We start from the raw sequence: 23,026 nt of genomic DNA, 5'->3' as shown, positions 1-23,026 counted from the left end.
AGGCAATTGGGGCCGCATCAACTCTGGGTCTGAGTGGATTCTGTATTGGGACTCCGCTTTCTTTCGGATTGTGGGATTAGATAGTGGCTTCAACCAGTTCCGAAGCAGTGTCTCCTTAAGGACATTGTGCAGCGGTACAGTGGAAGACTCTAGGTGGTGATGGATAGTCGAGGACTTCGAGCATCTCCGCCCTCGGCTCATCCACAGTAACCACTGGGAAGGGAATGCTGATAGACATATCCCTGACAAGAAGATGCAAGGGAGAGGCTCTCAGGAGGCGAGAGCTTCCTGTCCGGTGAAGGAGTGGGGTCGGAGGGAAGGCCCACAGACTCCTCTGAGGAGAAATATCTGGGGTCCTCCTCCTCCACCCCCCACGAGGCCTCCTCCTCGGTGTCGGACATGAGCTCTCTCAGCTCAGACCGCAACCGGGCCCGTCTTGACTGCAAGGAACCACATCCTCGATGATGGCATCGAGCGGTGGACTCCCGCGCCGGCGGGGACGAAGATCCCTCCATCGACGTCGACAGGGACTCCACCTGAGTGGCGGTCGACACCGGTGCTGCAGTCGGCGTCGGAGGCCTCATCATCGGGCCAGAGCCCACCGGCGCCTCCATCAACGGCGCCAGGGGCACAAGCACCCCCGGGGACGGTAGAGCCTGGCGTATCAGCCCTTCCAGGATCCCGGGAAGGATGGCTCGGAGGCACTCGTCTAGGCCCGCTGTCGGGAAAGGCAGGGGGGCCCGGTGTGGGTGTCGGTGCTGGAAGCTGCTCGGGTCCAGGAGAAGGTACTGAGATACCCACTGACCGGCGCGACACCTCTTCGACCAAGGGGGAAAGCTCCTCCCGGCACTGCCGCTTCCTGGGCATCAAGTCGTCCCTCGATGTCCCGGAGCTGCCAGTCCAGTGCGTAGTGGGCGACCGCTGACGATGCTTCTTGGCTTTCTTTCGATGCCCGTCATCGGCGCTCCGCGGAAGGGACGAGGAGGAGTGGAGCCCCCCCCGGCATCGGATCCGACAGGGTTCGGTCCCAATGACACTAAGCAGCGGGAGTGGCCGGGGCAGACTGCCCACGCGGCCGCTCACTACCGCCGTTGAAGGTACCTGTGCTCTTGGGGTCGATGCCATAGTCGGCGCCGATGCCGTCGACATCGGTACCGGCACCGAAGACTCGGCCGTCGACACCGATGCCGTCGAGGTCGACGTCGAAGGGCCGGCGCAAGTTCCAAAAAGACGGTCCCGCAAAACTTGCCTGGCCACCTGCGTCCGTTTCCTTAAGCCGAGACACAAGGTGCACGTCTTGGAATTATGCTCCGGGCCGAGGCACTAGAGAGACAGCGTGAGTATCGGTCTGCGATATCTGCCGGCCGCACCGACCACACTTCTTGAATCCGCTCAGGACCTTCGAGGACATCGACAGAAAAATCGCATCGACGAAGTCAAAATCGTCAATGGTGGCGGTGAAAGCACACCCGAAAAAGAAACGACCGCGCAGCCACAAGGCCGCGACGACGCACCCTCGCGACTAAGGACGACGAGGAAAAACTCTTTTTGTTTTTGTTTTTGTTTTTTTAAAGAAAAAATAACGTGAATACTAATAAAGAAAACCGCGGACTAGGCCGCAATCCGGTTTCCTGGGCTGACTAAGAGAGGGAAGTGAACACATCTCTCTCCAGTGTGGAAAGGAAAAACTGAGTGGGAACGGTCGCGCACGGGTGGAAAGACGGCTGCGCATGCGCGGTGGCCGTGCCCTGCGTGCGGGACCTCCCGCAAAGTTTTCTTCCAGTTGGAGGGGGCTGCCGTGGACGTCAACCCAGTCGTGAGAACAAGCAGCCTGCTTGTCCTCGGAGAACATGATGTACAGACGTGTGGGCTGAGCAGAAGCAGTCGCACGGTGTCAATATGGACTGCCGGCGCTTGGATGGAAGGTAGGAATGAGCTACAGAGTGTTGAGATGTGTTCCAATGAAGGTTAGGGAGCAAGTTGGAATCAGGGAGGACTTGTCATAATTTGTGATAACTCCCAGACTCTGGAGGGATTGGTCAGATTGTCCTGGATTGTGCAGAATAAGTGGTTCCTGGAGGGGGTGGAGAAGAGCCAATCGGCCAGATATGGGAAAACAAAGTGGCCCTTCTGCGCAGGTTGCTGCTACTACTGCAAGGCATTTGGTGAAGACTTCATGGTGCAGATGAAAGCTCAAGGGCAGCACCTTGTACTGGAAATGCTGGTTGATAAACTGGGAAAACAGAGGTAATGCCAATGTCAGGGTAGTATGCGGATGTGGTGTAAGCATCCTTGAGATCAAGGACAGCCAGCCATGTCACCGGGTTGAGCAGCGGAAGGTTGTGTGAGGGAGATCATTCTGATCTTTTTCCTGGTTGGGTTGCATGTGAGCTGACAGAGATTGAGAATGGTCAATGTCTTTTTTGGGGATGAGAAGAAGTTGGAATAGAACCCCTGCCCTCGCTGTGTTCCTGGAACTTGCTCCACTACTCTGTTCTGGATGAGGAGCGTGAGTTCTGTGGCTAGAACTGGGATATGATGGTAAGTGAATGCTGGAGACACGAGGAGGGTGAGAGGGCAGGGGCCCAGGAGTGAAATTGAGACGATACCCCTGGGAGACTATATCTATGACCCATTGTTCTAAAACTGAGGGTGTGCATAGCGGAATGAAGTAGCTGAGCCTTCCTCTGAATGGTAGTGGGTCAAAAGCTGGGAGTGATTTGCGGAAGAGCACTGAGGGTAGAAGACTGCTTCCATTCTCTGGGCCTCTGCTTAGTGGAACAGGATGGTTTCTGGAGGCTCTGTGGACTGATTGTACTATAGGAGGAAGCATCTGTGCGAGTAATACTGTTGGAAAAACGGCTGATGGTAAGACCAGCAGTAGCTGGAAGGAGGATTGCGGTATTGGTTGTGTTTGGGTCCAGCTAATGAGTGGAGAGTTCTTGTATGGTGGTGGAATCCTCCTTGAGTTAAGACATGGTATCCTTCACTTTTCTCCAAAGAGGCAGCTCCTGAGACACAGAGCGTCAGCCCAATGGTCATGAAGATCATCTCTCAGATCAGAGGCTTTGAGCCACACAGTGCGACGGGTGGCAATGGTCACCGCTGCCATACTGGAGACAATATCATAAGCGTCATAATTAGGTTTTTTTTTATGTGATAAGTTGATTCCTGAAGCAAAACATAGAGTTGTTGTTGTGCAATACTGTCAGAGGAAGCCCCTTTCAGCCGTTGGAAGACAGAGTGCTGGAAAAGTAGGATCTGCAGCTGATGAGCTATGATTTTTGAAGTCATGGTGCCCTGATATACCTTGTTGCTTATGGAGTCAAAGAGATGGTGTTCTTTGCCCGGAAGGACAGTAGGTTTTTTGTTTTGGGTTTTTTTGTGAGGAGCAGGGAGAGCCTTAACCAAAAGAGGAATGGCTGAAGAAAAAACTGAGATAGAGGGAGGAGCACATGACACGCAGGAACTCCTGCACATGCCCAGTAAGCATGAAAACTTACATTAGCTAGGAGACAGCAACGACACATAGGATCAGACTGAGGTCTTCACCATCAGCATTTCTTGTATGGAGGGTGAGCGACCTCCCGTGCCGACACTTCTCGGGTGCCAACTCCTTCGGCTCCCTAGAGTTCTCGGTACCGTACATGGAAGCAGATCGTAACGGTGCTTCTTAGCCTTCGCTCGATGCCCATCATCGAGGACTCCTCGGTACCAAAGAGAAGGATGTGGAATCCTCATGCCTCCTTGGGGCCGGGTCCAACAAAGGGCGGTCCCGTCGAAGGTCGGTCCCGGGGGGCCTGCATAACAGTAGGCCTCGAAATAGGCAGAGACCCACTCGATGCCTCGCTGCTCCCAGCTCAATGCGGTCTTTCAGCAGCCATTACCTGGACTCCCGATGTCGATGCTTCCCTCGACGTTGACTCCAATGCCGCCGACCTCGAAAACCGATGCCGACGTCAAAGGACCGGACCAATCTGGAAAAAGTTTCTCACGCTGAGCCTACTCGAGCCACTTGGGTCCATTTTTTCATCAATTTACACAGCTTACAAGGCAGCCGGGAGATGGTCGGGCCCAAGATACTGAAGACACCAGGAGTGGGTGTCAGTACCCGAGATGGTCCGGTTCCAGCGAGTACACACACTTGAAGCCACCAAGAGTCCTCGATGACATGGACGGAAAAACGGCAGCAGCAAAATCAAAGGGCTTGATCGTGCCGAGAAAAAGGGCACAAAAAACAGGTAAAAAGTCCCGACCAAGCGGCCTAAAAGGCGGCCACAAGAAAAAACGAAGAAAACTTAAAAAGATGAGGAAAACTAAGCAAACAGAAAAGAAAGAAAATAGCGTTAAACGCTATGAGTCGACTCCTGAGCCGGAAAACTGGGCAGCGGCGAAAATCCTGACTGCCCAGAATCATGGTGAAAAAGAACTGAAGGGGAGACGCTCGCGTCGCAGGCAGGTAGCCGTTCGCGCATGCGTGGTGCGCTCAGCCCGCACGACGGAGCATTCTACAGACTTCTAGTTTTTTCTAAAAAGTTCCGGTCTCCTGGGCCATCGCGGAAGACGACCCATCTGTCAGAATATTCAGCCTGCTTGTCCTTGGAGAAAGATAGGGCCACAGAGGCAATGAAGGTAGACATGGAGAGAGAAAAAATGTCAACTGGGCAGGAGACCCTAGATATAGCAGATGAAAAGTACTGGGGGGAAGACGGGCAACAAAGCAGAAGATGGATGACATTCGGGGAGGGGGGAGGAGAGAACAGAGCTAAAGATGGGCCTGGGAGGAAAAAGAGCACAAGAATACGACTAAGGGGTGGGAAAGAGAGAAGAGGAACAGAGCAGAAGATGACTAAGACTTAATGACTGAGCGGGAATGTGTTGAGGGCAGGAAGCGAATTATGGATGGGAGATGTAGGAATTTTGAAGGGATATAGAGCACTAGGGAATGGTAATTATGAGTAGGGGTGTGTTGGTGGGTTAGGAAAATAAGGGTGTAAAATGGGGGGGGGGTGCGAGAAGAGACATAGTATGAATGACCTGGAAGAGGAGATAATGAGAGGCATTGAAAAGGGATGGAGGTATGGGGAAGAAATATGAGAGGACGGGATAGGCTCTGAAGAGGTTGAGAGGGTGGAAATGGTGTAAAAAAGATAATGGAATAGAGGCAATAGGAGATAGAAAATGGCCCGGAGGCAAGAGAAGGAAAGAGAGACAGGAAGGGAGCTTAGGATGGTGAGGAGATAAGAGGCAGTGGAGGGTAGGTGAGGGCTGCTGAGAGGGATGAGTACAGAGGATGGAAATTGAGGGGGGCCTAGGGAGTGGGGGAAAGATGAGGTGCGTCACAGGAGACTAGGGAAGGAGAGAGACGGGAGGCAATTGGGCGTGAGGGAGAAGGATATGGAAAAAGCTGGTAGGTAGAAGAGAGGTGAAAAGGAGACTAAGGACTAAAGAGTGAGAGGATGGGAGAATGAGGGTAAAAACAAATGGGCAGATATAAACACTGAGAAAAGTGAGAAAAAAAAACATAAAAAGAAAGCAGTGGCATACAGATGTAGAGAAGGAAAAGGAGAGAGAAGAAATGGAAAGTCATATCTGAAAAACAATGTAAGAGAAGACTGACACAAGGAAAAGTAGGAAGGAGATTGGGACCAGCAAATTTAGAAAAATAAAATGCCCAGACAACAAAGGTAGAAAAGAAAAATATTATTTATTATTTTTTAAAGATTGGGTTGTGTCTACTTTAGGAAATGTTTTTGTATTTTACAGAGTACAGGAGAAAATACATTTCTATTTCGCTTTTACCTTGGGCAGAGAGGAGGAAGGTCTCCATTTCAGTTTTTGTGTGTGTTTTTTGTGGTCCCCTATTTTGTATCAGGTGAGGATCTGCCCCTGCTCTGAGTATATGACTGAGGTGAAGGATTCTGCTAGCACAGAGGTGGGCAAGCATGGTCCTTGAGGGCCACAACCCAGTCGGGTTTTCAAGATTTCCACAATGAATATGTTTGAGATCTATTTGCATACAGTGGAAGCAAACAAATAAAGAATTGAGGAATGAGGGACTGGATATAAAAAAAAAAAACCACTTCACTTAAATGAATATAGTAATTGTGAAGAAGTGCAAACCAAAAACGGAGAAAAAAGCCTCACAGTATATCAAAGTACAACAATATTGTACTTCCCATCTTCAATCATCAGCATAAAAAACCTCTGTATGGAAAAAGCAGTGCAGTGTATTATACGTATCACAAGTTATAAATGACCAAAAAAGGCTCAAAACCATAAGTAGAAAATAAACATCTGTACACAGTGAACATTTTTCTTCTGCAGGAGCTCTAAAGCAGGTATCAGTCCTAGCTGCCAAGGTCCTTGTTTCGCGAACAATATCCACTAAGAAAATATCTGGAATAGAACTCTCAACCCCAGTCCGACGGAGGAACTAGTTCTATTGTTTTCTAACAGTGGAGGGCTGAGAGCTCCTTTCAAAGTAGCTTCATTTGGGGGGCGTTGAAGCAAGACTCTCTTGGTGGATGGTCGGGAAGTCATCTTTTCCAATGCAGAGCGCAGCCATGCTGAATGGCATGTAGCACCCAACTGTTGGAGGTTATGAGAGGCCACTTCTGTTGAAAAAGGATGTGCCTCCCTTTGACTGGTAGTTCTCTTGGCATGGATAACTGTACAGTGGCAATGCTCTTTAGGAAGGCGTCAAAAATTGGGTGGTTGTTTAGATTGAGAAAGGGTTTGTGACTTCTGTCCCCGCTGCTGCTGTGGACATGGGCCATAGTCCTTTGAGGTGAAGGAGGAGGAGTGTAACATCATTTAGACATATAGTAAATGGAGCAACGATATTCTCCTGCAAATCTTCTAGAAGAAAAGTAGTCGCAGAAGTCAGTGGCCTGGATAGAGTTTTATAGTATCTGTATGTTTTTTAATTAGGTCAGCCACTTCCTCAACTTTGTCACCAAACAAATTTTCTCCACAACAAGGGACCCTAGTAGCGCTCTAGAAATGTTAAGTAGTAGTAGTAGTAGACCCTGAGCGAGGAGAGACATTCTGTTGCCACTGCTAAGGAAGAAATGCATGAAGAGATATCAAAAGCATCAAAGGCATAAAATATCAAAAGCATCAAAGTCCAGTGTTCTAACTTCTCTTCTTGGAGGAGCAGAAGCATGAGATCTTGACCTGCGAGTGCGTTTTAAAGCAGATTCCACAACTAGGGAATGAGGTAACAGTGTTTTCTCAAACCCAGTGGATTTATTTATCCTATTCATTGTATCAATTTTCTTTGGAGCTACCTGAGTGTCAGTGGAGTATCCCAGTTTTTTAGTAGAGTATTTTTCATAATTGTATGAAGTGGAACAGTGACTTCTTATGTAGGACGAGAATCATAATCCAGAACCTCAAAGAGTTCCAAACTAGGTTTGAGAGGTATGGCTTGAGCTATTTCAAGGACAAAGCCAGGGAAGATTATACTTTCTGGGGGAGACCTACATCTCTCAGGTGGCAGAGAAGGGTCACCATATGACTCCTCAGCTAAGAGGTCCTGTGGGTCCCAAGAGAGATCAGAGTCTGACTCTTCAAAGTACTGTTCATGGGAAGTAAGTGGAAGAGTGTCGACTAGAGTGTTGATTCTGTGTTGAGGTGCATCGAGGCAAATGAGTCTCTGAAGTTGGAGAATGTTCCTCTGCCAATGTTGATGTATGCGTCAGTTGGGTTTGTGCAGCTATGGTCGGACGGCATGCAGGACCTCTCACTTGACTGTCTTTCTGATGTATCTACAGGCTATGCTGAAGCTGGCACAAGCACCCTGTAAATCTGTATAGACTGCGAATGCAGTAGCTCTGAAAGCTTTTTCTTGAGCATAGCTCAGATTCCTCATGTAGAGTAGGCATCTGTACCAGCTGAGAAAGCGGTTTGAATTCAGCCTGAGTACTAGCCTGTGCTGGTGTAGGAGATGTCAAATACCTCAAAGGCTCTTGAGAAATAAGTTGGAGAAAAGGCGAGCAGTCATGAATGCTTCTCATGCATCGAGGACATCGATGCAGGGGAGGTGTTGGCAGAGTACCTGGAGGGAGAATGATGGTGATGCTTCTCAGGTTTTTTTATGCTACAGGTCTCTCAATGCATGCAGCTGTGACGAAGAAGGCATACAGTCTTTTCACTGCTGTGGTGTCGAATCCGACAGAGTGTCTTGATGTCACATCGGTGCACCCAATGTCAATGGCTGATGCCAGTGCAGGTTCCATATCGAGTGCCAAATCCCCTGCCATGCTCGATATGGATACCAATGTCAGTAAAGAACCAAAACGTTTTTCACGCTGGAATCTACGGGCTTTAAGGGTCTTCGCTTGCATGCGCAGGCGGAGGCTACACTGTATGTCCCAGTGCTCTGGACCTATGTACTGAACACAACAGTTATGCGGGTCTGTACCTGAAAAAGTACTATTGCATCGAGTACACTTCTTAAAGCCAATCAGCACCCTCACTGACATTGAGGGAAAAACAGCCAACGCAAGGTCAAAAGGTGCTATGGCCTTGGGAGCTCGAGTAGTCACATACCTGAAAACAGTCAATGGTTTCCCGCAAAAGATGGGCCTAGAGGCCCCTTGGGATGAAAACTGGAATAAATAAAAATAATTGAAAAAAATGACTACACTTAACAAATTGTTGTTGAAAAAAAGAAGAATATGAAGTAAAAATATAATGAAAAAGTGAAGGCACCAAAAAGGCAAAAGTTTTTCGTGTTGAAGAGAGATTTTTTAAAAACAATCTCTCTACTCCACAGAAAATGATAGCATGCTGGTCCCACGCTTGAGCATCGGTCAGGAAGGCACGCACGCATATGAAGTGGGGGCACTTCCTCAGAGATTTAAAGTAACAGTGCGCTTGCCAGTGTCCACACTGAGCTTGGTGGATGACGTTACCCATATGTGAGGACATTATCCAGCTTATTTTCAAAAGGAGATGGGTGCCCATCTCCCGAGGGTGCCCAAATTGGTATAATCGAAAGCTGATTTTGGGTGCTTTCAACTGCAATCCGTCGCGGAGACGAACAAAGTTCACGGGGGCGTGTCGGCACAGTAGCAAAGGCAGGACAGGGGCGGGCATGGGAGTGGTTAACAGATGGTCGGCTTCAGGCCATAATGGAAAAAAGAAGGACGGCCATAGCGAGAATTTAGGTCGGGTTTTTTTTTTACCCTTTTTTTTTAGGTCTAAGTCCCAAAAAGGTGCCCGAACTGCCCAGATGACCACCGGAGGGAATCAGGGATGACCTCCCCTGACTCCCCCAGTGGTCACTAACCCCCTCCAAAAAAAAAAACTTTAAAAACTTTTTTTTCCAGCCTTTAAGCCAGCCTCAAATGTCATACCCAGCTCCATGACAGCAGTATGCAGGTCCCTGGAGCAGTTTTTAGTGGGTGCAGTGCACTTCAAGCAGGTGGACCCAGGCCCATCCCCCCCACCTGTTACACTTGTGGTGGTAAATGGGAGCCCGCCAAACAGCCTCCCCAAAACCCACTGTACCCATATGTAGGTGTCCCCCTTCATCCATAAGGGCTATGGTAATGGTGTAGAGTTGTGGGGAGTGGGTTTTGGGGAGCTCAGCACCCAAGGTAAGGGAGCTATGCACCTGGGAGGTATTTTAATGTTTTTTTTTTAATTTTTAAAAGTGCCCCTTAGGGTGCCAGGCTGGTGTCCAGGCATGTGAGGGGGACCAGTGCACTACGAATCCTGGCCCCTCCCACAACCAAATGCCCTGGAGTTGTTTGTTTTTGAGATGGTCGCCTTCAGTTTCCATTATCGCTGAAAACCGATGCCGACCATCTCAAACCAACCCATCTTTGACATTTGGCCGGGCCCAACCGTATTATCGAAACAAAAGATGGCCGCCCATCTTTTTCGATAATACGGTCGGGACCGCCCCTTCTTGGATCCGTCCACGGAGATGGCCGCCCTTAGAGATGGGCGGCCCCTTTCGATTATGCCCCTCCATGCCTGCTTGTCCTTAGAGACTACCTTTACTGTGTTTATGTTTGAAATTGTAATTCAACAAGAGAAACGTTTAAATCGATTAGTGGAAGATAAATGTTTACCAAATAAAACAAATGTTTATAATCAACTTTTCACTGAATATTTTTATATGATAAGCAAGAATAATGGTAATGAAATATGATATCCCCAGAACAAGTCAGTGAAAACCATATATATATATATATATATATCATTGAGACTTGTATCAGAAAATGAAAGTACCTTAACTTTAGTATTTCTGTCTTCCGTCCACAGCTCTTTATATTTCTGAAAATCGTGCAGCGACTCGTTGACTGCCTTCCTCACAGAATTTACGCAAGAAGAAAGCAGGAGAACTAATTTTGAAACATCTTTATGTTCTGCCACATTTGTATAAAAATTCTTTAATTTTTTGACAGCCTGGGGCTTCTCAAATATTTCTGCAAGAAACATACACACAAAGTGTAAATACTGAGAAGCTATAGTCAGAAAATCAGACAAAACTTTCCTCTATATAACAAAGTTTTTTTTTAAACTGTAACAGTTCCTTACCATAGACAGGAGGATTAGATGTCACTGAAACAAAATATCTCTCCCAGAGCTTAGAACTTGCATAATGTTCTGAAAACATGTGATCTTTCTTGTCCATTGGGCCAGATCTGCTACTATGCAAACTAGGCATCCATCTAGGGCAGCAATATGGCAGGAGTACAGCACTGAATCTTCCCCCTGCTGCTGATGCTGCTCTCCCTATTTCCAGGACAAAAGCCCAAGAAGAGTCAGGTTTGCAGGGTCTTTAACCACAGGCCCACAATCGAGCATTGTTGTATCCCACCCCACTCCAACCAGAAATCCTGCGTCAGAAGGGAAGCATGACACAGCAATACTCAAGCATGGGCCTGTGGTTAAAGATCCTGTACTGGCACTGAATCCGCTTGTCCCTTTGGCCTATGGGAGAGAAGTAGGAGGGGTGGCACTGGTGGCAGCAGCACAGGCCCAGCAAGAGGAAGCAAAGAGGGGGTGAAGCTCTATAGTGGATACTGGGGGGTGGTGGTAGGATGGTAGGAAAGAGAAAATACCACATGGAGGGGAGTAGGGAGTGGAAGGAGAGATGCTGGATTATGGGGGTTAGGGAGAGGAAGGTGAAAGGGAGATGCTGGAATATAGGGAGCGGGGAGGGAAGGGGAAATGCTGGAAAACGGGGTAGAGAATGGAAGGGAAGGAGAGATGTTGGATTATGGGGGTTAGGGAGGGGAAAGTAAAAGAGAGATGCTAGAATATAGGGAGTGGGGAGGGAAGAGGAAATGCTGGAATATAGGGGAAGGGAAGGGGAGAAGCAGGTCTATGAAGGGGAAAAGAGCCAGCACTGGGGAGGGGTAGGGCGGGATGGGATGGAGTGAGATAGCAACGTGCATGGCTGAAGGTTCTGCAAGAGCATCAGATATACTGCCTACAGACAGAATTCTCATCAGTCCCCTCATAGCTCATGGAGTAGTTCAATGCTTAGAGAGGTGGGAGGGGTTGTATACCTGATTAATCCTGCTGTCTACACAGGATAACTGTTACAGGTAAAGAAATTTGCTCTCTCCATTGACCAGCGGGATGGAATAAAGCATAGAAGTGTAGTCCTCCCATTTATGATCTGTTCCAAAGTTCAGGGGTGCTCCAGATTTCAGTTAATATTTCTATTGTTGAGGCGCAAACTACTCATATGATACAAGAGTTTAACAGATTACAAAGACAGAGTTCTCAGTATTGCTTGGCTGAAAGCACTTTCTCTAACTGGAAATTGGTCCAGGGCAGGCAGTAGTGCAAGGTGAAGATATGCAATAAGACCCAAGTAGCTATGTTGCATATACAAGTATTTTCCAGTGAAGCAGATTTTATGAGTTTCGGAAGCAACTGTCTCTTATCTGATAAGGATTGATCTTACTGGCTGTTGCTAGAGGGATACCAGTATGTTCATAACAGAATTGAACACAGTAAGTTAAGCAATTTCCTAGTGTACACTTTGCCACTATTTCAAATTGTTGGGGTCAAAGAGACAGTCAAAGGTGACAAACAGCTGCTTAGATGTTCTGATGGATTCTGATCTAAAATAAGATCCATTTACATCCAGAGTGTGGTGGGACTTCCGCATTGAAGCTTGAGCAATTTAGGATAAACCATAGGTAATACTATCTCTTCATTGACATGAAAAGGGGTGATGACTCTTGGTAGAAATTTAAGGGGCAATTCTATAACTAGGCACCACGTTAGGTGCCACGATGGGAAGTGTGGAATGCCAATTCTATAATGGCAACTGTGCACATCAGTTGCTCCAACAAGCACTCACTTAATACATTTAGGAATTTCACCTCCCTAACACTCCCTGATGTAACGTTTCCTAATTTCTGTAAACATTTCTTCATCTGTCTGTTCATTCTGCCATGGCAGATGATAGTAGAACCCTAGCAGTATACTCCTTCCCTTCACACATGGAATTTCTATCCACAAGGATTCCACGCTGCTATCTGTTTCATATAGAATGTTTATTTTGTTTGACTCCATTCTCTCTTTAACATATAGCGCAACCCCCCCCCCCCCCCCATTTGATCCACTCTATCATTGCGATATAACCAGCTGGGAACAGCCACCGACCGGTTAACTCATTTGTTTGCAGCTATCCATTCATTTTCAGTGGCATTTAACCGGTTAGTGCTGCAGATCCAGTTTCTCCACCTTTGTCGGGTTTTTTCTCCTTGTTCTTTTTCTGAAACGATAACATGACCTTCCAACCCTGGGATGACATTCTAACTTTTGACGAAAGCCATCTAAATCGTCTCATCCAAGAAGTTAATGATATGGAACAAAGAGACCTGAACCATCCACCCTCTGAGACACTACTAGATAGATGGGCCAAAATCATCAATCTTAAGAAGAATATGGTCAATTACTGCAGAGTGAAGAAAATACCAAGAGGCCTTCGAATCCAGAAGGCCCCCAACATGTTTTAAGATGATCGGGACTTTCTTAACAAATGGTGCTGTATTTTAAATAAGTATTCATTTAACTTAATGATCTTGATAGCGACACTGCGAAAAATAGAACTAATAATTATAAGAAAATTGTGATGCTCTTTTAAAACGATGATTCTAATTACAAGATGGTACTGAAGGATGTAAACCATAAACTAGAAAAATTCAAACAAGACATCAGAGAGATTAAAGATAGCAAATTCAATAGGGATGAGGCTGACTATCACAAGGGATCTATTTATCTCTTCAGTAAAGCTAAAGTGTACACCAGGGTTAGACCAGAGAAGGCCTCTACGTCTAGAATTATACCCACAGATTCACTTCACCATAAAAATACTCATAGAGAAAACAGTAGAAAGCAAATTAGGAGTCTGGAGATATATGTACATCTCCACTTAACAGCCTGGCCCAACCACCACCACCCTCCTCTCCACTACATGATTCCCAGAAAGCTTTTTTAGATTTAATGTGGGAGAAACAAGACAGGATGCAATCTTCACAACCATGATACCACTTATAGGAGAAACCACATCTACAGCAGAACAGGTTTTATCAAACCAACAGAGGACGTGGCCGAAGCAGAGGCATAATCAGGACATATCCTTTGACGAGACAGGATACAGAGTGGACTGCTGGAGAGAGAAATTCCAGTTTTCAACCTCTCCGACACAGAAATCTCAGAAAATGAATAGAAGGTACTTCAAAAATGTCTCTCGTTTGTACCTACCATCAGATACAACCCTCTGCAGACACGTATAGACCTATTTAAGTTCGTTCACAAATTACAAATTACTGAATTTTTTTCACAAAGAGCTCCAAATGTAGATTTATCAGTAGTCAAGCATCCATCTACCTGAATACCACCGGGGCCTATGGACCCCTTGATCCACGCCTTCAATTCTTGTGTTCTTAAGGAGCTTGAGATGATTGAACAGAAGCAGAAACCTCGTTTTTTCAACATGAACAAGGAAGAAATGGAAGCCATCAACTCATTATCTAGTAACATTAAGATTGTTAAAAAACCAGCAGACAAAGGGGGAGGAATAGTCATACTTGACAGGGAAGACAATATTTTTATTATATGGAAAGGAGACACAAGCACTCTACAAGAATTCCAAATCTACGAGATGACAATTTGATTCTACAAGCAGTAAAAATTCTAGTAAAAGTAACATAAATCATTTTCTTCTGTACTCTGCTAAGACAGCAGATGTACAGATCAGCAGGGCCCAAAGCAGTCCAAAACAAGTAAAGTCAGAAACAACACAGTTTATACTTAATTGTTCAACCACCCTTAGGATTCACCTTTGGGTTTAAAAAGCAAAACCATGTGAATACAAGGACTGGATAAATGAATTAAAGCAAGGTTTAAAGCAAACGCCCTTAATATGTAATGCTTGGTAGCAATAATGAAACAATGACAGAATATTTATTTGCTGCATTTGTATCCCACATTTTCCCACATATTTGCAGGCTCAATGTGGCTTACATTATACCACAATGGCGATAACCATTAAAGGAATGATAAGTACAGAGAAGTATTACAATTAAGGTATTTGAGAATATCAAGTAAATTAGATGTAAAAAATAAAATATCAAGTGAAGTAGAAGTAAATAAATAAATAAATAATTCATAACAGGTACAAGGAACAAGAACAAGGTAAAACGTTCAATAATGTCAATGTAATTAAAGTAACCAGATTAAAGGAATCAATGTTGGTTTGATAGCACATAGCAAGCAGCCTGAGGCAACAGATTTATTTTCCACTGAACATAATTAACTTTGCATAAACTTGGCAGCTAATACTGTGCTGAACTGGACAATCTTGGGACATTTAGACTGACGCTGGACAGAACTTCTGCATGAAGGAAACCCTTTCCTCATTATTCAATAACTCTCTGTGAAACAGTAGTAATAAAAAAAGACAAGTGCATTTTTATAATATACCACTGCAATCCACAAAACAAAATCCCCACATGCTATCTTTTCCTTTTAATATAGGCACAGGAAAAAAAAAGATCTTAAATGCTCTCAGGTTTCAACCTAATTCATGTTTAATGTGGGATATAGATGTAATAAATAAGTAAATAAATAAATAGATAGATAGAAAGCCTGAATGTAGAGCACCTGATTCTCATAACATGATGTCTGTTTTAGTGGCCCATTACCAGGAGAAAAAATATCTCTGCATGAATATAATAGTGCTAGGGAGTCCTTTTAACCAGCTCCTCCAAATGACACACTGATTACAATTTATAAACAAATTACCACTCTACCTATAAAAAGTTATTCTGATATTATACTTCCTCTGTGTACATCTGTATATGTTACACAAGTCGGTATGTTTGAAAATATAAGTGAGATTAAATAAAAAAAGGCAGTTAGCTTAGCAGGGTTAAAAAAAGGTCTGATTGGCTTCCTAAAGGAAAAGTCCATAGACCATTATTAAATTGGCTTGGGGAAAATCCACTGCTTATTTCTGGGATAAGCATCATAAAATGTATTGAGCGTCTGAGATCTTGCCAGGTATTTCTCACCTGTATTGGCCACTGTTGGAAACAGGATGCTGGGCTTCATGGACCTTTGGTTTGTTCCAGTGTGGCAATACTTATCTACTTATGCTACCAACAATAAAGAACAACGTGGATGCAGCAGCTCGTAGGTTTGTTTGCTTTGTTTTGACTGTATGGCGATGACAGATTCAAAAGGAAGGGGAAACATGAGACTATCCTATCTGGCTTCAGCACACACACACACACACACACACACACACACACACACACCATCCATCCATCCAGCCACCTCTCCTCCAGCCCTGGATGTCTTTCCCACACATACCTCACATCACACTGGTGGTCTACTGGCTTGCTTAGGGGCAGGAAAGGCCCCCACGCTTTTCTGTTCACTGCCGCTGATCCTCTCATCACTGCTGCTTGTTTAAAATGGCCACCAAGAGTTCAAGCGGAAGCCTCACGGGCAGGAAAGAGTGGGGACTTTTCCTTCCCCGAAGCAAGCCACTTGGCCACCAGTGTGATGTGAGGTATGTGCAGGAAGGGAAAGCAAAGCTCCGTTTTACGGTTCCACAGGAACCCCGCAGGAACCAGGTACATCCCTGCGGGATCCCCTTTCACATCGGACTATCCCCACGGGATCCCCGACGTCCTGGAGGGGATCTCTGCAGGATTCCCATGGTATCCGCGGGAATCCCGCTATCCCCATTCCCATGCAGCTCTCTAGTTGGAGCTCAATTGGTCTATGCCCATTTTTGCTTTTCTTATTGTCTCTGTTGGAATAATTAATTTACATACATATGTGTGCACATATAAATATAACTGCCAAAATTCTGATTAAACACTATTCTGTAAATACATGCTTAACTTACATGGAGGCTCATTTTCAAAGCACTTAGCCTCCCAAAGTTCCATAGAAACCTATGGAACTTAGCCTCCCAAAGTGCTTTGAAAATATGCCTCATAGCATGTTATTGCAAGGGTGTGTATACATGGGTGGAGCTTGGGTAGGGCTCAAATGTACACAATTTACTGAATACTGTAAACTATGCTGGTATCTGAGGCACTTAGGAGGTCCTTTTACACAGCCGCAGTAAAAGTGGCCTGTGGTAGTATGGGTGCATCATTTAGGCACGCGCTGGGCCATTTTTTACCGCGGCTGGGAAAAGGCTATTTTTTTAATAGAACAGGAAATGAGCTTCCACTAATATTAAAACTAGTGTGCACCTATTTAAGGCCTGAGCCCTTACTGCCACCCATTCACCTGGTTGTAAGGGCTCATGTGCGCGCTGCCGGTTACCACCAAGAACACCCCCTGCAGTAGAAAATAATTTTCTATCGCGGGATTCAGCATGCGCCAAGATCTGAATTACTGCTAGGAGCATGCACTACCTCAGCAGTAATGCTGATTGGGCGCGCACTACCCACACATTAGCACTCCCATACCTTTCTAAAAAGGCCTCTTAAGTTCTAACACTTACATCAGCTCTATAGCTGGCATAAGTGCTCGCACCTAAATAAATATGTATATACCCAGTTAGGATATTTTTTAATAGAACAGGCATCTACCAGGTACCCTACTATAAAATTGCCCTATAAATGTCAAAATTGTGCGCTATTTTACCATAAAGTATGTTAGTTTACCTTAACACGTTAGTTAATAATGAGATGCAAAACACCTCATTACCATGGAAATCAAACAACATAGTTGTCTTGTACTTTGCAAGGTGTGTTATTCATGAAATAAGATCAAATTTAGAATACTAAAGCATTTAAGTAGCATAGGATTAAAGAAATGTGATGCCCCATTGATTTGTCATTGGGAAAATGTTGAACATTCATTTAAGGATGTCTGATTAGTATTATTATGTATGTAAAATAAGAGGGGTGAAAATATAACTCAAGCATTGTTACGGAAAGAGCAATGGTTCGTTTCCAATTGGAACACAGTGGACCCCGAGGTTTAAACAGGGAAGTTGAATGGTCCGCTTTGTAATAATCAAATGAAAGACTGCCATGTCAGCACGTTACATTGACATGTTATTTATTTATTTATTACATTTGTACCCCACGCTTTCCCACAAACAGCAGGTTCAATGTGGCTTACATAGTAAAAAATACATTACAAAGTCCTGTAAGATGAATATTACGAACTGTAGTAAACATAATAATAGTAAGGTTTTAAGAATATATGAATTGAATTGGATATGGGGAGGTAAACAAGGATAAGATAGGTAAGAGGAAAGTAGATTGGGAAGGGAATGGTATAGAAAGATGGAGAAGGAAAGATTGGAAGATGAGTATAAGGAGATTAGGAGACAAGGTCAAAGGTATAACTGGTATCAGAGTCAGTGTCAGTGTCAGAGCAGGAGTAGTGTAGGTGGGCTGATAGTTATAAAGGAAAAAGGCTGAGTATCTTTTCTCTGTTGGAATTGAGTTGTCGGGTGAATGCCCACTTGTACACCATATTTGTTGAAATTTGTTTATATATTGTGCAGTTTTGGGATAAGAAAAAAAAAAAGAAAAAAATATACATAATGTCATTATAAAGCAGCCATTAAATAATTGTTAACATTAGATATGTTAACAATTATTTAATGGCTGCTTTATAATGACGTTTTATGTGATATGCAACCAAGATTGATGTTTCGACCTTGATTATAAATTTTATATATATATACATATATATATATATATAGTTAGTTAGTTAGTTTTTTGAGCAGAAGAATTGATACCCCTGAAGAAGCCGTAGGCAAAACTGGGACCCCTGACAGGGTTTTGAATATTGTATTATGAGAACTGCTATGTGTGATCATCATTGACTTGGTACTTCATTAGGGAACTGTAGAGTTGGTACAACTGTTGAAATTTGCGAATTCTTCACTTCCTTCAGATTTGTCATCTTGAGAACTGTCTTGATAATTGAGGGTTGAACATACTCCCTTTATATATTTAACAGGACATATTCTCTTTATATATTTATTTGGAAAAACATGACCAAGGAAAATGATTGAAATGGTGTGCATTGTCTTTTTGATACTTTAGCACAAAATTATTTCTCAGCACTTGTCACATATATTTTTATAATATTATACATTTTGATGATTTTTCTTGATATTTATAATTTTTACCTGGATTTTGTGGATTATATTGTGATTCTTTTTGGATCTAGGTTAAGAATAATTTCTTGTACATTTTCCCCTCCTTTCTGTTAAAGTAATTATAGAAAAATAACACCAACAATAAGTTGGCATTATTTTTCTTCCCCAGGAACATCAGGCCTCTAACCCAAAAGTTGGGAAAGAAAGGAAAAGTGCTGTTACTGGGAGATTTCAATCTGCCAGATGCGGACTGGAGAGGTCCATCTGCGGAATCAGAAAGAAGTAGAGAGATCACAGATGCCTTTCAAAGTGCTCTGCTTAGACAAATGGTGACGGAACCCCTGAGGGAAGGAGCAACGCTGGATCTGGGGCTCACAAATGGGGAAAGTGTGTCTAATATCAGAGTGGGTGCCCATTTAGGCAGTAGTGATTATTAGATGGTTTGGTTCAATGTAACAGCTAAAGCGGAGAGCAGCCACTCAAAACTCAAAGACCTGGATTTCAAACATGCTGACTTTAGTAAAATAGGAGTGTATCTGAAGAAAGAGCTGATGGAATGGGAGAACATACAAGAAGTGAAAAGACAGTGGTCCAGGCTGAAAGGAGCTACAAAAATGGCTACTGATCTTTATGTGAGGAGAGTAAATAAAAGCAACAAAAAAAGGAAACCACTATGGTTCTCCTAACAAGTGACTGTGAAAAGAAAGGCAAAAGAGATAGCATTCATGAAATACAAAAAAAACTCAAGAAGAGGAACACACAAAAGAATACCAGATGACACTGAAAGAAATCAAGAGAGATTACATCTGGGGAAAACATAGGCAGAGGAACAAATGGCTAAAAATGTAAGGCGGGGAGACAAGAAGTTTTTCAGGTATATTATTGAAAGAAGGAAGACTATACAATGAACTGTGAGACTGAAACAAGCTGTGAACTACTTTGTGGAGAGTGATGAAGAAAAATTAAACGTGCTACATAGATACTTCTGTTCTGTGTTCACGAACAAAATCCTGGAGAAGAACCACGATCGGCTGGCAAAGATACATATAAGATGGAGTGGATATTGCACTGTTCACGGAAGAAAAAGCGAATGCTACATACCTGTAGAAGGTATTCTCCAAGGACAGCAGGCTGATTGTTCTCACTCATGGGTGACGTCCACGGCAGCCCCTCCAATCGGAACACTTTACTAGCAAAGGCCTTTGCTAGTCCTCGTGCGCCGATGCACACCGCGCATGCGCGGCCGTCTTCCCGCCCGAACCGGCTCGTGTTCGTCAGTCCCATATGTAGCAAGACAAAGACAAGGGAAGACACAACTCCAAAGGGGAGGCGGGCGGGTTTGTGAGAACAATCAGCCTGCTGTCCTCGGAGAATACCTTCTACAGGTATGTAGCATTCGCTTTCTCCGAGGACAAGCAGGCTGCTTGTTCTCACTGATGGGGTATCCCTAGCCCCCAGGCTCACTCAAAACAACAAACATGGTCAATTGGGCCTCGCAACGGCGAGGACATAACTGAGATTGACCTAACAATTTTTCCAACTAATTGAGAATGTAGCCTGGAACAGAATAAAACATGGGCCTAGGAGGGGGGAGTTGGATCCTAAACCCCAAACAGATTCTGAAGCACTGACTGCCTGAACCGACTGTCGCGTCGGGTATCCTGCTGCAGGCAGTAATGAGATGTGAATGTGTGGACAGATGACCACGTCGCAGCTTTGCAAATCTCTTCAATAGTGGCTGACTTCAAGTGGGCCACCGACGCTGCCATGGCTCTAACATTATGAGCCGTGACATGACCCTGAAGAGCCAGCCCAGCCTGGGCGTAAGTGAAGGAAATGCAGTCTGCTAGCCAATTTGATAAGGTGCGTTTCCCCACAGCCACTCCCCTCCTGTTGGGATCAAAAGAAACAAACAATTGGGCGGACTGTCTGTTGGGCTGTGTCCGCTCCAGATAGAAGGCCAATGCTCTTTTGCAGTCCAATGTGTGCAGCTGACGTTCAGCAGGGCAGGAATGAGGACGGGGAAAGAATGTTGGCAAGACAATTGACTGGTTCAGATGGAACTCAGACACAACCTTTGGCAAGAACTTAGGGTGAGTGCGGAGGACTACTCTGTTATGATGAAATTTGGTGTAAGGGGCCTGGGCTACCAGGGCCTGAAGCTCACTGACTCTACGAGCTGAAGTAACTGCCACCAAGAAAATGACCTTCCAGGTCAAGTACTTCAGATGGCAGGAGTTCAGTAGCTCAAAAGGAGGTTTCATCAGCTGGGTGAGAATGACATTGAGATCCCATGACACTGTAGGAGGTTTGACGGGGGACTTTGACAAAAGCAAACCTCTCATGAAGCGAACAACTAAAGGCTGTCCTGAGATCGGCTTACCTTCCACACGGTAATGGTATGCACTGATTGCGCTAAGGTGAACCCTTACAGAGTTGGTCTTGAGACCAGACTCAGACAAGTGCAGAAGGTATTCAAGCAGGGTCTGTGTAGGACAAGAGCGAGGATCTAGGGCCTTGCTGTCACACCAGATGGCAAACCTCCTCCATAGAAAGAAGTAACTCCTCTTAGTGGGATCTTTCCTGGAAGCAAGCAAGATGCGGGAGACACCCTCTGACAGACCCAAAGAGGCAAAGTCTACGCTCTCAACATCCAGGCCGTGAGAGCCAGAGACCGGAGGTTGGGATGCAGAAGCGCCCCTTCGTCCTGTGTGATGAGGGTCAGAAAACACTCCAATCTCCACGGTTCTTCGGAGGACAACTCCAGAAGAAGAGGGAACCAGATCTGACGCGGCCAAAAGGGAGCAATCAGAATCATGGTGCCTCGGTCTTGCTTGAGTTTCAACAAAGTCTTCCCCACCAGAGGTATGGGAGGATAAGCATACAGCAGACCTTCCCCCCAGTCCAGAAAGAAGGCATCCGATGCCAGTCTGCCGGGGGCCTGAAGTCTGGAACAGAACTGAGGGACCTTGTGGTTGGCTCGAGATGCAAAGAGATCTACCAAGGTGGTGCCCCACACCTGGAAGATCTGGCGCACTACTCGGGAATTGAGCGACCACTCGTGAGGTTGCATAATCCTGCTCAACCTGTCGGCCAGACTGTTGTTTACGCCTGCCAGATATGTGGCTTGTAGCACCATGCCGTGACGGCGAGCCCAGAGCCACATGCTGACGGCTACCTGACACAGGGGGCGAGATCCGGTGCCCCCCTGCTTGTTGATGTAATACATGGCAACCTGGTTGTCTGTCTGAATTTGGATAATTTGGTGGGACAGCTGATCTCTGAAAGCCTTCAGAGCGTTCCAGACCACTCGTAACTCCAGGAGATTGATCTGCAGATCGCGTTCCTGGAGGGACCAGCTTCCCTGGGTGTGAAGCCCATCGACATGAGCCCCCCCACCCCAGGAGAGACGCATCCGTAGTCAGCACTTTTTGTGGCTGAGGAATTTGGAAAGGGCGTCCCAGAGTCAAATTGGACCAAATCGTCCACCAATACAGGGATTTGAGAAAACTCGTGGACAGGTGGATCACGTCTTCAAGATCCCCAGCAGCCTGAAACCACTGGGAAGCTAGGGTCCATTGAGCAGATCGCATGTGAAGGCGGGCCATGGGAGTCACATGAACTGTGGAGGCCATGTGGCCCAACAATCTCAACATCTGCCGAGCTGTGATCTGCTGGGACGCTCGCACCCGCGAGACGAGGGACAACAAGTTGTTGGCTCTCGCCTCTGGGAGATAGGCACGAGCCGTCCGAGAGTCCAGCAGAGCTCCTATGAATTCGAGTCTCTGGGAGAAGATGGGACTTTGGATAATTTATCACAAACCCCAGTAGCTCCAGGAGGCGAATAGTCATCTGCATGGACTGCAGAGCTCCTGCCTCGGATGTGTTTTTTACCAGCCAATCGTCGAGATAGGGGAACACGTGCACTCCCAGACTGCGAAGCGCCGCTGCTACTACAGCCAAGCACTTCGTGAACACTCTGGGCGCAGAGGCGAGCCCAAAGGGTAGCACACAGTACTGGAAGTGACGTGTGCCCAGCTGAAATCGCAGATACTGTCTGTGAGCTGGCAGTATCGGGATGTGCGTGTAGGTGTCCTTCAAGTCCAGAGAGCATAGCCAGTCGTTTTCCTGAATCATGGGAAGAAGGGTGCCCAGGGAAAGCATCCTGAACTTTTCCTTGACCAGATATTTGTTCAGGGCCCTTAGGTCTAGGATGGGACGCATCCCCCTGTTTGCTTTTCCACAAGGAAGTACCTGGAATAGAATCCCAGCCCTTCTTGCCCGGATGGCACGGGCTCGACCGCATTGGCGCTGAGAAGGGCAGAGAGTTCCTCTGCAAGTACCTGCTTGTGCTGGAAGCTGTAGGATTGAGCTCCCGGTGGGCAATTTGGA

At 45.6% G+C, this 23,026-nt stretch overlaps 1 protein-coding gene across 1 annotated transcript in view; it reads right to left on the bottom strand.

Moving 5' to 3' along the window:
• The window catches only part of DNAH8 (dynein axonemal heavy chain 8), a 1,267,128-nt gene that overhangs the window by 755,961 nt on the left and 488,141 nt on the right, over window positions 1-23,026 (bottom strand). Inside the window, 1 exon segment of the mRNA XM_030199255.1 lies at window positions 10,249-10,445. Coding sequence (XP_030055115.1) covers window positions 10,249-10,445 — 197 coding nt within the window.

The sequence above is a fragment of the Microcaecilia unicolor genome, chromosome 3, assembly GCF_901765095.1.
Source record: "Microcaecilia unicolor chromosome 3, aMicUni1.1, whole genome shotgun sequence".
Taxonomy (NCBI): Eukaryota; Metazoa; Chordata; class Amphibia; order Gymnophiona; family Siphonopidae; genus Microcaecilia; species Microcaecilia unicolor.
This window is presented reverse-complemented; position numbering and strand designations above follow the sequence as displayed.